The sequence below is a fragment of the Syngnathus leptorhynchus genome, chromosome 14, assembly GCF_054491065.1.
Source record: "Syngnathus leptorhynchus isolate UIUO chromosome 14, UIUO_Slep, whole genome shotgun sequence".
NCBI classification, from domain to species: Eukaryota; Metazoa; Chordata; class Actinopteri; order Syngnathiformes; family Syngnathidae; genus Syngnathus; species Syngnathus leptorhynchus.
This window is the reverse complement of record NC_141208.1, coordinates 2,991,148-3,004,880: the sequence shown is the minus strand read 5'-3', so window position 1 is coordinate 3,004,880 and position 13,733 is coordinate 2,991,148. Positions and strand designations below refer to the sequence as shown.

The 13,733-nt window shown below is 44.1% G+C and overlaps 4 protein-coding genes across 5 annotated transcripts; 3 read left to right on the top strand and 1 right to left on the bottom strand.

The window, feature by feature from the left end:
• The first annotated feature begins 14 nt into the window (after positions 1 to 14).
• dnajb4 (DnaJ heat shock protein family (Hsp40) member B4) lies at positions 15 to 2,547 on the top strand. The gene is made up of 3 exons (XM_085929822.1): positions 15 to 514; positions 1,087 to 1,697; positions 2,092 to 2,547. The coding sequence occupies exons 1-3, from the start codon at positions 304 to 306 to the stop codon at positions 2,320 to 2,322; spliced, it is 1,053 nt and encodes a 350-aa protein (XP_085785948.1). The 5' UTR covers positions 15 to 303; the 3' UTR covers positions 2,323 to 2,547.
• Positions 2,548 to 3,191: 644 nt separating this feature from the next.
• Positions 3,192 to 8,162, top strand: gipc2 (GIPC PDZ domain containing family, member 2). Of its 2 annotated transcripts, XM_085930936.1 has the most exons (7): positions 3,219 to 3,360; positions 3,467 to 3,790; positions 6,399 to 6,584; positions 7,112 to 7,292; positions 7,362 to 7,474; positions 7,550 to 7,631; positions 7,715 to 8,162. In XM_085930936.1, the coding sequence occupies exons 2-7, from the start codon at positions 3,497 to 3,499 to the stop codon at positions 7,864 to 7,866; spliced, it is 1,008 nt and encodes a 335-aa protein (XP_085787062.1). In that variant the 5' UTR covers positions 3,219 to 3,360; positions 3,467 to 3,496; the 3' UTR covers positions 7,867 to 8,162. The 2 variants fall into 2 exon arrangements, with proteins under 2 accessions (XP_085787061.1, XP_085787062.1); XM_085930935.1 differs by having other exon boundaries at positions 3,192 to 3,790.
• Positions 8,163 to 8,516: 354 nt separating this feature from the next.
• txndc12 (thioredoxin domain containing 12 (endoplasmic reticulum)) lies at positions 8,517 to 11,159 on the bottom strand. Its single transcript, XM_085930937.1, has 7 exons — positions 10,591 to 11,159; positions 9,820 to 9,880; positions 9,620 to 9,672; positions 9,481 to 9,554; positions 9,340 to 9,409; positions 9,177 to 9,260; positions 8,517 to 9,098 (listed from the first exon to the last, which is right to left on the bottom strand). The coding sequence occupies exons 1-7, from the start codon at positions 10,688 to 10,690 to the stop codon at positions 9,019 to 9,021; spliced, it is 522 nt and encodes a 173-aa protein (XP_085787063.1). The 5' UTR covers positions 10,691 to 11,159; the 3' UTR covers positions 8,517 to 9,018.
• LOC147045980 (transcription factor BTF3 homolog 4-like) lies at positions 11,028 to 13,610 on the top strand. The gene is made up of 6 exons (XM_085930938.1): positions 11,028 to 11,375; positions 11,751 to 11,812; positions 12,508 to 12,621; positions 12,835 to 13,036; positions 13,155 to 13,214; positions 13,307 to 13,610. The coding sequence occupies exons 2-6, from the start codon at positions 11,759 to 11,761 to the stop codon at positions 13,351 to 13,353; spliced, it is 477 nt and encodes a 158-aa protein (XP_085787064.1). The 5' UTR covers positions 11,028 to 11,375; positions 11,751 to 11,758; the 3' UTR covers positions 13,354 to 13,610.
• Positions 13,611 to 13,733: the final 123 nt, after the last annotated feature.

Sequence of the window (13,733 nt, the reverse complement as noted above, 5' to 3'; positions counted from 1 at the left end):
CGTTTATTCTCTAACAGGTGGCATGCACAGCTTGGGGAGGGCGAGCCAGTGCGCGTGCGCGAGAGCGCGTTCTTCAGCCGGAGAACGTACTGACGTCAAAAGCGTTACACCGCTGCGAAACATTCAGGACATAATGACATATGTGACAAGATCTACACATAGAATAACAGCAGTTACACAGCCGGAGGCGTAAATTCGAACCGACTCTCCGGCAAACAGAAGCAGATTTTTTTTATCCTCTTTTCTCCGTCCTCTCTTTTTTTCCTCCCCATCATCGTTAAGGATACGGACGAACGCAGAAAAATGGGAAAGGATTATTATAAAACACTCGGCATCAGTAAAGGAGCCACGGAAGAGGACATCAAGAAAGCATATAAAAAGCAGGCGTTAAAATGGCACCCGGACAAGAACAAGTCCGCCGCGGCCGAGGAGAAATTCAAGGAGATCGCGGAGGCTTACGAGGTCCTCAGTGACCCCAAAAAACGGGACATCTACGATCAGCATGGCGAAGAAGGTAACGTCATTAAAACTGTCAATCATGTTCAATAGCGTGACGTAGTGTGTCATTTAGGGTTAAGTCAAAATATGGATAGCTTTTCAGATTTAACTGTGGAACAGATTTTCGTAATATACCTTATTATTTGATCTCGAACTTCAACATATAGGGTATGCATTTGTCAAATATGTGAAAATCTGAATTTTGATGTCAAATATCAGTTATTCGACAGATTGAGTCATATCAGGTTCTTTTCAAGGTACACTAGTCAGCCATCAGTTCTAAAAAAAGGGATGAGGCAAACTATTAATATCGTCATCCATTCTTGATCCGTTTTAACAAGGTGTGGAACAAAATATTGTGCATTCTGGAGTAACATGTGGATAGCAGAAAATATTGATACTGTGACAAACTGTATCGTATTGAACAATTCCATATTGACAAAAAGGCAGATCCATTTCACTTGTGGCATTTTGAATGCATAGAGGACCAAAATATCGTATCATAGTTCTGACAAAACCGGCCTACTGTGTCTTTTAAGAAGGAGACTATGTCTGATGCGAGTTTGTCTCATTTGGTGTGTCTTTAAGGTCTCAAGGGAGGAAGCGGTCCCTCTGGCGATAACCAAGGCAACACATTTACATACACCTTCCATGGAGACCCCCACGCCACTTTTGCCACCTTTTTTGGCGGCTCCAACCCCTTTGAGATGTTCTTCGGGCGCAAGGCGGGAACCGGGCGTGACGACGAGGAGATGGAGGTGGACGGAAACGACCCCTTCGGTTCCTTCAGCAGCTTCAACTTGAACGGATTTCCCCGGGACGTGCACTCCGGCCCAGGCGGGCAGCAGCAGCAGCAGCAGCAGCAGCAGAAGCAGCGGCGCAAACAGGACCCGGCCATCGTCCACGAGCTCAGGGTCTCCCTGGAGGAGGTCTTCCACGGCTGCACCAAACGGATGAAGATTTCTCGCAAACGACTGAATCCAGATGGCAGGACCATGCGCACGGAGGATAAGATCCTCACCATCGAGATCAAACGAGGCTGGAAGGAAGGGACCAAGATCACGTTCCCACGCGAAGGAGACGAGTCGCTCAACACCATCCCGGCGGACATTGTATTTGTCATCAAGGACAAACCGCATCCACACTTCAGGCGGGAGGGTTCCAACATCGTGTACCCCGTTCGAGTCAGCTTGCGACAGGTGACGTGTCAACTTCTGTTTAAAAAAAAGGCATTGGCAAATATCTGTACTTGTGGATATTTGTCACTTGACATAAACGAGCGGGCGACAACTAATAATAGCCGCATGTGGGGGAAAATATCACTATGGGAAACAGAGTGGGATTAAATGGTGTTTCAATATTTGTTCCGACTACTTTGAATGAATCATAGTTGGGGAGAGATCAGAACAGCTAGTAGGAGGGAATGATAAAAAAATACATGGCGGGATCGTGCACGCTCACACGTGGGTGGATGCGGGTGCAAGTGTGATTTGTCAATGCTGATATTATGTACAGTACTATGCTCATTCAGAAGGACCGGACGAAAACATCTTCCAACGTGTCAACTGAATGTTTTTTTTATCTTCTCTCTAGTCCTTGTGCGGATGCTCGGTGACCGTGTCCACCATCGATGGCAACACGTGCAACATGAAGATCACCGACGTGGTGAAGCCAGGCATGAGGAAAACGGTGGCGGGCCAGGGTCTGCCCCTTCCCAAAAATCCGGAGCAAAGAGGAGACCTGGTGGTGGAGTTTGATGTGAACTTTCCAGAAACGCTGCCCGGCAACACCAAAGATGTCCTGAAGCGCCACCTACCCACTTAGGATAACCTACGGATCACACATGCCTGGAGAAATGTGCAATCTCTATTTTTGACTTTATTTTTGAAAGAAATACCACGCATGCTGCCAAGTGGATGGAAGACTGGACCTTTTATGTACATGGGCCTCTTTCCCCGCTATTACACGCTTTAGCCATAAATGTCCTGTGCTATGTGCCAGATGACAATCTCAGCATTTCAATGTGTCCAAATTTTAGCCACCATTGTGACTGTGTTTTAAAATAAATATTTCACTATGAACTGAAGTATTTAGCATTTAGGATTTACTCTTCTGGATTTGAGTGGCCTAAATTGATGTTCTCGATTCAATTGCCACTTCGGGATTGCCCAAACAGAGGTACTGGGCCCCAAACTGGTTGACTTGAATTTACTCAGGGGGTCTGTCTGCAGACTGCAAGACGAGGACGTGGTCTGTTGAGGAATTGAGCTAGATGGAGTTGAGCTAAGTTGGAGTTCTCAGCTGCTGCTTTTCAGCTGCCAACACTGGACATTACATGACATTTGCGCCCACCAGGGGACGCTACGTCACTCACCATGACTGAAATTTTGGGACAGGGCCCCTCTGAGGGCTGAATACATGAATGTTGACACTGGGGGGGCTCATTTGTTTTTAGCTCCAGCAATTCCATTCGCCACCATCCAATACTTATAATATTGAAAACTCTTTCTGGTGATGCTGCTCGAGACATGATGATGAAAAAAAAATTCCAATTATGTTTCATGTTATCGTACTATCTATGCAAACGTGCATGGACGCATTAGGAAAAGGTGTTATTTCCGGTGGTGGCGGGTGTACCTAATGTAATGGCCGCTTGGGTGCACAGGTGTACCGGTGCTGCTGCCGCCGCCGTTCCCAGTGCGCCTGCGCCCAGCTGAAACGCGCACAGAGCGGCTATTGTTAGCCGGCCAGCCCGCAGGTTGCCTCGCTCATGCACTTGATCCCCGGCTACCTGTTGCTCGGTTGCCACCGTCTTTCGATCCCCCTTGCAAAAGTCACCGTTTCGGAGCAAGCCGCAGCCAGGTGAGCGACGCCAAAATTCTCATCGGGGAAAGAAGCGAAGTTAAGCAAGACGGAAACAGGGAGGCAAAAAAAAAAAACGAGATTACAACAGGTTCAAATGTTTTAGCGATTTGACGTGCTAACGAGACGCGCAAAAATGCCGCTGGGCCCGTGGAGGAAGAAAAACAAGTCGACCAAGGAGCACCTGGTGGACAACGAGGAGGTCGGTGGCGGCCACCACGCAGGCGCCACTGGCTCGCTGCTCGCCGGCAACAAGTTGGCGTCGAATGGCGCCGTGGGCTTGCCTCCACCTCCTGCCAACCTGCGGCCCAAACTGGTCTTTCACACCCAGTTGGCCCACGGCAGCCCCACCGGCAGAATCGAGGGCTTCTCCAACGTCAAGGAGCTGTACGCCAAGATTGCAGACGCCTTTAATATCAACCCACCCGAAGTAAGAGCACCCACCCACCCTGACACTTAACCTTAATCAGGAGCTTCACAAACTGGTGAAAAAAAGTATTCAGGATTTACTTACATAGAAATAGAAAGAAAAAAAAGAACAAAACGGGAAAAAATCAGACCAACTTTTTTTTCTAGTGATAATTTCAATATTTTCACTCCGCATTAGACATCAAGCACAAAACACGGTTGTACTTTGGATATTGTAATGCGGTGGTCTTTCAAAGTGTGAATTCACAGGCAACTTTTGGGGACTGGATGGTGAGTGAGATGCCAAGCTGAATAAACTCAGCAATTCTGTCTGGCGCCTTCCGAAAGGAGCCAGACAAGGCAGGTTTTAGTCTGTTTGTTCCATCATTTCGGTCTGTAGCACACGTGAATGTTCTCATTTGTGGTTCAAATGTTCTCGTGAATAGATTTTGATAATGCCATGCGGGCGGACAAGTCTTAACAAACTAAATCCTCTAAGTGTTTGTAATATGCATTCCACATGGATGCCATGTATTAAAACAAAGTCATGTATTTCACATTTGAGGCTTAATAACAAAAATAAAAAGCCTGACGGTCTTGTAGTCATGATTAATAACTAGTCACTAAGTGTTGGTCAAGCTGGGCGTTGTTGTTTTTTTTTTTTGCTGACAAAAGCTAAAATTCTTTGCTAAAGTCGATACCGCTACCAAGGTTGTTTAACACACTCATGACAGATTAAACGACACACACTGAATATTACAGTGTTGATGTTGGCCATGGCAGGAAGTCCCTGACGTCCGCTTATGTGGGCACTGCCTCAGATTTGAGCACCAGGCTGTTAGCCGTCCCACTGCTCCCCAAGGGAGCATCTCTTCTTTGAGTCTCCTCCCTCTGTAAACATGCCAAATTTTTTGTGATCCTGTTCTGGAGGTGGTAAGGTATGTTCCTCGTGAACCTGAAAGAGAATTAAAATGTTAATTTGCAAGAGAGGTCTGTATTTGTATTTGTGGAGAGTGATAGTTGGCACCAATCCACTTCAGCTGACATCTATGACATCATCTAAATTCACAGTCTAGCTAATGTGTGCACAAGCATCTTCAGGGTCAAAGTCTCTGCTTTTATCTGCGGAGTTTCTGAGGTGTGTCCGCCAGCACCGTTTGCCGTGTTTACTTTGTTGTTGGTGTGATGGACTTTCTAATCCAACAGATTAAGTGGCACAATCTCATTTGTTCAAGGTGTGTGTGTGTGTGTGTAATTTACTGCATTTATTTGTTTCGGTTCTTTTTTTTTTTGGAGAGCGTTAAACATCCGATTTACTTTTAAGGTTAATGATTGCACCGCCTTGATGCTTATGACTGTGATTTCCTTTGTAAAAGCAGAAACCGCTGACCTCAGCACTCTGTTTACCACTAAAAGCCTATTTGCATATATAGGTACAGTTGTATATTGATAAATTAAAACTGTTTACATCCTCCTGCAAGTGCTGCTGTTTTGGTTAGCAACGGCGTCAGAACAGGCTTAGTGTCGACTCGAGGTTTTGAGTTGCGACACATTTACTCTACAGATGGGAAGGCGTCAAGTCGAAGTGTTTATTTTTCATGCACGTTTATTTAGCAGCGCAAGTAGGCGGTGTTTGGGTGCGAGACTGAATGTATGCGTTATATCGCACTTTATTTTGGGATGCCTTTTTATTCATTTTGAAGTGGAAACAGAGCCATTAGTCACATGGAGGCCAGAGCACCAGAACAAAGGATTGAAAGGATTTAGGTCTGGCATAGTACACTTGAGTCCATTTGTTTGTGCCAAACATTTCACTGAGCAAAGACGTACAGCTGTGACGTCATGTCAGCTGGTCGTGCTAGCTGTTAGCAGCCGTATAATGTTGTGACTTTTGTGACTTCGCCAGACAGAAGCCAGGGGATGGGAGGGAAGTGCCGAAAGCTCCCCGGGGCGCGGAGAAGCTGCTTAAATCTGCTAGCAGCCTTGGTAACGGGCCGTAGGCGGTCACTAATGTACCTCCTGGTGATGGCTTGAGAAGTGGGGGATGGGTGGCGGGATGTTTGGGTTAAAAAAAAAAAAAAGTAGACCCTTCACCCTTGCATTCAGCCACCCTCTTCTCCTCTTGCGGCCCCCTTTCCATTATCAGCCTCTTCTATTATGGTCTGGTTCTCCATGGCAACGCATGTTAGTTCATGCATGTGTGTGTGAGCGGTGCCTGTTGGTACACAGCGTGAAGAAGGCCCGACGGTGACTAACATGATTCACTCCCTTCTTTCACAAAGAGAGACATTGTGGCTTTTGCTTCCAGACTTTTGCAAATATCGTAGTCAAAGTTAAAGTTTGTGTCGTGTTTACGGGAGTGCAACAAATGAACCACGGCAATTGGACCACTAGCTGGGTGTCAATCTGTTTAAAGTGCTGTGAAATCAGCTTAGTGCTTCTGTTCATCACACTGATGAGCTGTCCAAAGTGTGAAAGGTCATTTGTCTTTTTTATGTTCTACACAGATGAGAGTCGGGAGCCATCAGTGATTAACGCGCCTTCTGTTTTTTTTAAAAAAATTTTATCTTAACTGACTGAATTGTCTGATTTTTTTTTTTTTTTTTTTTTTTTCTTCTGCTGTCACACAGATCCTCTTCTGCACTCTCAACACACACAAGATCGACATGGACAAGCTGCTGGGCGGACAGATCGGCCTGGAGGACTTCATCTTCGCCCACGTCCGGGGTATCAAGAAGGAGGTGGAGGTGTTCAAGTCGGAGGACGCGCTAGGCCTCACTATCACTGACAACGGCGCGGGCTTTGCTTTCATCAAGGTGCTTCATCTTCACATTTGCCACCACCATGTGATAAAAAAGGCAGCACTGCATAATCACCATGCAAGCTCATAAGATTTTGAGACTATTTGGAACTTTTTTTTTAAAGCAAGAAAAGTATTTGATAGTAAAGTAGGGATTAAATGCGTAGTTGGTCAGAAAATATTTTTGCAGGAATGTTATGGACAAAAGTATCGGGACACTCGACCATTCCACACATACCAGGGAGTTCAGTCTTTTCCTGCGGAGGGCTTAAAAAGTTATAGGATTGTGGGGCCTGCCTTAAGGTTGAGCATCTTTTTTTTTTTTTCTGGTGTGGCCTACTCGATCTGGTTCTGCCTTGATTATAAAGCAATGCCATGACAACCCAAATATGTCAAACCTACAAGAGTTAACATTTTTGTTCTATTTATTTGTGTTATTACTGTACTTAAAGGCTTTCCTTTTAAGCTCATTTCACACAGCCATGATTTTTTTTTTTTTCTATTTGTGCAATCTTGATGGTTTTCCGTGCGTGCCGATGGCAGCGCATTAAAGAGGGCAGCGTGATAGACAAGGTGAAGGTGATCTGCGTGGGCGACCACGTCGAACGCATCAACGGCCGCGACATCGTAGGCACGCGCCACTATGAGGTGGCCCGCATGCTCAAGGAGCTGCCTAGGAACGAGACCTTCACCCTCAAGCTGGTGGAGCCCATGAAATCCTTTGGTGAGTGACACAAAAGCATATTTATTCATTCCCATAAGACTTGGTGAAATCTGATTTGTTCACCGGCAGAAATGCTGGAGCCGCGGTCCAAGGGGGCCAAGCCCAGCGGCGACAGCAAAATTGTGAACGGCAAAGGAACGTTGAGACTTCGCGCCAAGGGTCCCGCGACAGTGGAGGACGAGGTAAGTGCTGTGACTTATCGATATAAAAGCAGATCAATAGAAAGCATATTAAAACACACCGGTTGTGTTGTCCAGCCGACGGAGTTTGAAGAGAAAGCGGTGAAGAAGGTGGATGACCTGTTGGAGAGCTACATGGGCATCAGAGACACAGAACTTGGTCAGTGTTCTAAAAGATTAAATCTATTTCAAAGTGAAATACAACTGAAAGTTTTTTTTTTTTTTTTCCAAATTTCCATCCAGCGGCCACCATGGTGGAGGTGGGTCGCGACAAGAAGAATCCTGACGAGTTCGCCATGGCGCTGGACGAGACCCTCGGCGATTTCGCTTTCCCGGATGAGTTTGTCTTTGACGTCTGGGGCGCCATCGGAGATGCCAAGCAGGGAAGGTTCTAGGTTGACAACCCGCCCTCGAAAAACACACATGCACAAGTGAGTCTCTGTGATGCTTTGGCGAAGTGCATGGGACACTTCTCCTGCCTAAACACGTACTAGTCGTGTCATTTTTAATACTTTTTTAAAAATAGTTTTTTAATATATAGTGATCACGCTGATTTGTCAGCTGTAATTTTAGCCATTTATTTGCGTTTGGTGGCTTTCAACGGGACGTAGTACGTTAAATGGACTTTTTTTTTAATTGCCTGTACACAAACAGTTGGGTGATCCATGTGAAATTAAACAAGTCAATATTTTGTCAGCTGCCTGTTTTCCCCAAATGACTCCATTTTGATCATTTATGCAATCTTGCCTCTTTACTGACTTTCTGATCATAATTTTGCAGCTAGGCAGGATGAAATTGCTCTTTTCAAGTGATCAAGTGAATTACTGGAGTGTTTTGGGAGTCACAACAAAAGCTGTACTTTGTAGTGGGGGGGGGGGGGGTGATTTCATTGACATGAAAAACAGGCTCATTTAAATATTTATCATTGAGAATGTCATTTTTCCTGCCATCACAAGAAGGGAATTATTGTTGTTGGAAAATAAAATTGTATTTTCAAAATTTTCCATGTATTTCACTCACAAAGACAATTGGTGCACGCACAATGTTCACTACAACAAACCTTTATTTGTATGCGGAGTATAAAATAAGAGGCAAAAAAAAATAACAGGAGAAATAAATGTGCAAAATAAATACACGTTAGTGAAAAACCGTCTTTGGAAGCATGAGGTGTGTTCAAAGTTAGCAGGTATAAGTAGTCTTAGCATTTAGGATGACTATAGTTTCCCAATATATACTTAACATTAACGCTAAAGATTAAATTCACAGCAACAAATGTGACTATGTGCCAACTTGACTAACAGTTTGGAAAACAAAAAAAGCTTATGTTTTGAAAAATTGCCGACCCGATAAAAATTGACCGCCGACCCGTTTTAGAGCCTCAGCGCGGGGAACCCTGGAAAGTTTTGCATCAATTTGGCACTTGATTTACTTTACATCCATGATAGTACGGCATACGTATTTGTAAAAAGAAGTGTTGGCGACAATTTGAGCGTGTGTATGAGGTGACGTAGCCCTTGCAGCCCGGACGTGCGCCCCGCACCCTCCCCTCACAGCTCGTCTCCGGGGTGGTTGGCTTTAAAGGCGTCGCCTGTCAACTTCTCCTGTGCTTCCTTCATCCCGGACACCACTAGCGACACAAAATCTTGGGTGAGATTCTTCCAATGTAAAAATGTGCGTCTTGGAGCAAAGGATGAGAAGACATTACCTTGATCTGCGCTGCTGTAAAAATACTTGTAGTTGGGATTCCCGTTTGTGTTGGTGATTTCAGGGTGGACTTTGCCACTGGGATCTGCAAGAACATTAAATCATTACTCATTGATCAATCGCAAAGAAACATGCCGGGAACATTACGGACGGCATTGGAGTACCGAGGAAAAGGATGCGGGGGATGTAGCCTCCGTCGGGACTGAAGGCTTCATCCTTTGGCTCCTCCTCATCCTTTCGCCATCAAAAGACACCAGCGTTAAATCAATTCTCCTCCTGTGGAATATTAATGATGGGTTCCTTACCTCCAGGTTGATCATCACAAAGTTATGGGCGAGTTCTGCAATTTCCTTGGACTCTGCAAATTTAGGCTTAAGTGCTGAAACGAGCCAAAACCAAAGTTAAGCCTATTTTGCATGTGCGTATGTGTCGTTCGATGTTTACCTTTGCAGGCTCCGCACCACGTTTTGTGGATGATGACCATGAGGGGTAGACCACTGGAAAGACACAAATGCTCAAACATCAAACCCAATTGCCCATAGAGAACTGCAATGTTTTAAAACACACTTAGAGCCATACTGTGATGTGGCTGTTTATTATGATGAGTAACATTTGCATGCAAATAAAAAGCCAAGCCAACTCGCCTGGCTGATGCCTCGCTCTTGCCATCTTCAAGCGTCCTCCAGTGGATGTTGTCCCCAAATCCTGCAAATGTGAGCGTCACTTAAAGGCAGTTGCTTTTCGCTCAGAGTCCCACTACCAAGCCCAGATAGAATAATAATAAAAAAAAAAAATAGAGGGGTAGGGGGGCAGATCAGGAAGGGCGTCTGGTGCAAAAACTATGCCAAAGAACGCATGAGTTACAAGCTGTGGCGACCCCTGGGGGACAAGATGAAAGTCATAACAACAACATAGAAGACAAGCAAAGAGTGCATCGTGACGTCACTCAGTTGTCACAGGTAACTGAGACCATTTTCTTTTACTACAATCCGACACACGTCATGATAACAATGCAAATGTATAATAAAGAAGTTACATTACAAATGGTTGTGAATCCATTGATGCAAAAGCTAAGGAGAGATTGGATATGATGGGACCCTTTGGGAAATGTGTGACTGTAATTCTGGATGGTTGGGAAATATTTAGACAGAGATCACCCAATCACAGTGCTCAATCTCTGTCATGCAACAATAATTATGCTATTAAGTAACGATTGCACGGAAATGACTAGCATTAAATTTAGAAATGGCCTCCATTCATTTCAATAGTATCATTCAGTGTTAATGTGAAATTTCTGGAATGGAATTTGATAATGTGATTGTTAGAATTAGTCGAGAAATGGAAAAGGAGTAGGTTAAATGTTAAAAGTGGTGGACAAGCTAGCAAACAAGCTCAGCGTCAACTTCAACACTCACCTCTGCTGCTCGACGCTTCAGCTACATGTGGAAAACATGACAAAGACAGCAAAACGTACAAAGCCGTTGACAAAATACTGTTAAATAAAAAAGCATGCATTTCGTTTTTTGTTAATTTTTTTTTGAAAATAAAACTGGCTTTGATCGATAAGCAAGCAAGCGACTGCAGCAGCGGCGCACGCAAACCCGACCGGATGTCCAACCGTTCAGTTTCAGAGTAACACCAGATTTCTGGATTCTCTTGCTGATTTTTTCCATTTGATTATCAATGTACTATAGAAATAATTAACATATATTAAATATAGACTACATTGTATTTTTTATTGGATAGTACAAACACAACTAATGCATACAAAAAAAATCATTACTTTTATTTTTTAAGTTGAGGTCACGTGATTTTAACCCGACCGCGTGTTCCGGTGCGCTGCCTCGCCTCATCAAGTTAAACAACAAAAGGCTGTCACTGCACCAGAAGTGCACACAAGTTAAGTTTTAACGAGGAGCAAATTAATCAAAATGGGGCGAATTGTGCAAGTTTACAACGTTATTCCAAACCAGAAAATGTATTAAACTAGACTGTTTTATTGTATGTTAATTTTCGCACATTTTTTTCATTCTTCACACATTCTTACACACTTATTTCGAAAGTACAAGCGGAAGTGTGGTGCAATTTCCTTTTCGTTATTGAACACCGTTGCTTTCTGCTAGCCTCACGTGTAGCAGTAGCAGCAGCAGCAGCATCCGCAGAAGCAGCAAAATACCAAGTGTTTCGTCTTTTTTCGAAGGTAAATCTGTCAAATTACATCATATTTAATTCTACCCCGTGTCGTTGTAAAGTTTAAGTGACCAAAATCGTGTCGTTAAGTGGCTATCCTAGTTAGCCTCGCGCTAGGCTATTATTAGCTGGAGTAGCCTTCGAACAATGTGTACAACATGTAACACCTGCCTAATAATGTCGTCATTGAAAATGCACCGAAGAAAATGTAAAGTTAATTAAAATGTCATTGTTTTAAAACGGCCGACGGTGATACTTTTTTTGTTGTTTTGGTTTTAGAGCGTCTTCCTCAACAACACGTTGTTTCATTAACGCGACAATGTCCATTTTGCGTTCATCGGGAGTTGTATGTTTTTTTTTTTCTAAACGGTGTTTTTCCTCCCAGAAAGCACAATGAATCAAGAAAAGCTCGCCAAACTCCAGGCACAAGTCCGGATAGGTGGAAAGGTATGCTCAATTGTTAATAATTTTGTGTTAATATGTAGTTTGCATTTGAGGTTAGATGTAACGACAAGTTGTTTTAGGGTCTGGTTGGCCGTTTCACAAAGCCTTGCAAAATAGTGCTGTAAGGTGGGTTAGATGTTTGTTGGGCTTTCTAACATAAGTTTCTTATTCTAGATTCACTTGGGGCCCTGCAATTAATACTTTGATAGGCGGTATGTGTGGCCTAAAGTCGTAGATTTCTCTCCCCTGGTTGTGGACCTCCTGACATCAGCGTTCCCTTTATGGCTAGATGGAGAGAGATACGGGCCTCCAGCTCTTGGCCTCATTTCAACCCCCTGACTGTTTGCTTTATGTCCAGCTATACGGATGATTTGAATTCAATGAAATAAGACTTCCAGTACATACGAGTTAGCAAGGCTGTTAAAAGTGGAGTTTTCTTGATTATTTGAATATATGAAAAACATTGTAACCTGTCATTTTTGCGATTGTTTTTTTTTTTTTTTTTTGGTGACGTGAAATTTAAAACCAGATCCAGTTGGTGAACACCCCATCGGTAGTAGTACAGGTTAATCTTGAGGCAGCAAACAAATTGAGCCATTGCCGACTTTGAACTGAAGGGAGGACGATAAAGATGACTTTGACTTTGAGTGCTCAAACTCGTTTCGGTGTGGTTTGCTCAAGTTCTGTTCTTGCCTCAGGGAACAGCACGCAGGAAGAAAAAGGTGGTCCACAAAACGGCAACGGCTGACGACAAAAAGCTCCAGGGCTCTCTGAAAAAGCTCTCCGTCAACAACATCGCCGGCATCGAAGAGGTGAAGCCTCCAAAGCATTTTATCTTTCATGCTACTCTATATAAAAAAATATTTGTGAAAGGAGGCGTATCATAACAGGAAGAGAAGTCTTAAGATCACATGCTATAGACTAATCAGAAGTGCAAATTTTATTTGTTGGACAATTTCCTTTTTGATTTTTTTTCATCCATTCATGTGCAACTTCTAATTTCTCAGTTTTGACTGTCCCCGCAGGTGAACATGATCAAAGACGACGGCACGGTGATCCACTTCAACAACCCCAAGGTTCAGGCGTCGCTGTCAGCCAACACGTTCGCCATCACGGGCCACGCCGAGACCAAGCAGCTGACTGAGATGCTGCCCGGCATCCTCAGCCAGCTGGGCGCCGACAGCCTCAGCAGCCTGCGCAAGCTGGCCGAGCAGTTCCCGCGGCAAAGTGTGTACAAACAAACGCACACAATGCCAGCCCTACTCATGACCCTTGATGGGTCAGGCAAAAAGAGGAGCTACGATTTGAGGAAATGCACTTGTGTGATGTCTGATTTGTTTTGCAGCGATGGACATGAAAGCCGTGAAGGAGGAAATAGCAGAGGAGGACGACGACGCTGTTCCAGGTAAGCTTCCTTCTCCGGAGACTCTTGAGCGTATCTTTTAATCTCTCTTTTTTTTTTTTTTTTTTTCTCCCCTGCTTTGTTTTGTCTGGCAGATCTCGTGGAGAACTTTGATGAAGCCTCAAAGAACGAAGCCAACTGATCCCTTTCCCGCCGCCAACCGTTTTCTTTTTTTTTTTTAATCTGTCGTTCACTCGCTCAGAGGCGTTCCTCGTGCGTGGAGACGGTTGTTCAAGGTGCATCCTCATCGTCATAACAAAAGATCTTTACATAACACCTTTTGATTGCGGACGCCCCAGTCAACACCTGAAGGACTCAAACGGCTTTAAATCAGCGCTGTCTACGTGGCTCATATTTAAGAGATGCTTTATGAAAGGTGACAATAAAGAATTCAGTTTACATGTAGTGGCTGGAAATGATTTAATAAAGGTTTTTTGGGGGGGAAATTTGCTGTTTTCTGCATTTTATTTCCCAAGGGGAAATGGATGCTTCATACAGCCCATTTGTTTTTTTTAATCTTTT

Coding starts and splice junctions, on each gene's coding strand:
- dnajb4 (XM_085929822.1), top strand. CDS start 304: ATGGGAAAGGATTATTATAAAACACTCGGCATCAGTAAAGGAGCCACG. Junction 515..1,086: donor CGATCAGCATGGCGAAGAAG/GTAACGTCATTA, acceptor TGTGTCTTTAAG/GTCTCAAGGGAGGAAGCGGT. Junction 1,698..2,091: donor TTCGAGTCAGCTTGCGACAG/GTGACGTGTCAA, acceptor TCTTCTCTCTAG/TCCTTGTGCGGATGCTCGGT.
- gipc2 (XM_085930935.1), top strand. CDS start 3,497: ATGCCGCTGGGCCCGTGGAGGAAGAAAAACAAGTCGACCAAGGAGCAC. Junction 7,293..7,361: donor GGAGCCCATGAAATCCTTTG/GTGAGTGACACA, acceptor GTTCACCGGCAG/AAATGCTGGAGCCGCGGTCC. Junction 7,475..7,549: donor CCGCGACAGTGGAGGACGAG/GTAAGTGCTGTG, acceptor TGTGTTGTCCAG/CCGACGGAGTTTGAAGAGAA.
- txndc12 (XM_085930937.1), bottom strand. CDS start 10,690: ATGCATGCTTTTTTATTTAACAGTATTTTGTCAACGGCTTTGTACGTT. Junction 9,673..9,819: donor AAGAGCGAGGCATCAGCCAG/GCGAGTTGGCTT, acceptor GTGTCTTTCCAG/TGGTCTACCCCTCATGGTCA. Junction 9,555..9,619: donor GTGGTGCGGAGCCTGCAAAG/GTAAACATCGAA, acceptor GGCTCGTTTCAG/CACTTAAGCCTAAATTTGCA.
- LOC147045980 (XM_085930938.1), top strand. CDS start 11,759: ATGAATCAAGAAAAGCTCGCCAAACTCCAGGCACAAGTCCGGATAGGT. Junction 11,813..12,507: donor AAGTCCGGATAGGTGGAAAG/GTATGCTCAATT, acceptor TTCTTGCCTCAG/GGAACAGCACGCAGGAAGAA. Junction 13,215..13,306: donor GGACGACGACGCTGTTCCAG/GTAAGCTTCCTT, acceptor TTTGTCTGGCAG/ATCTCGTGGAGAACTTTGAT.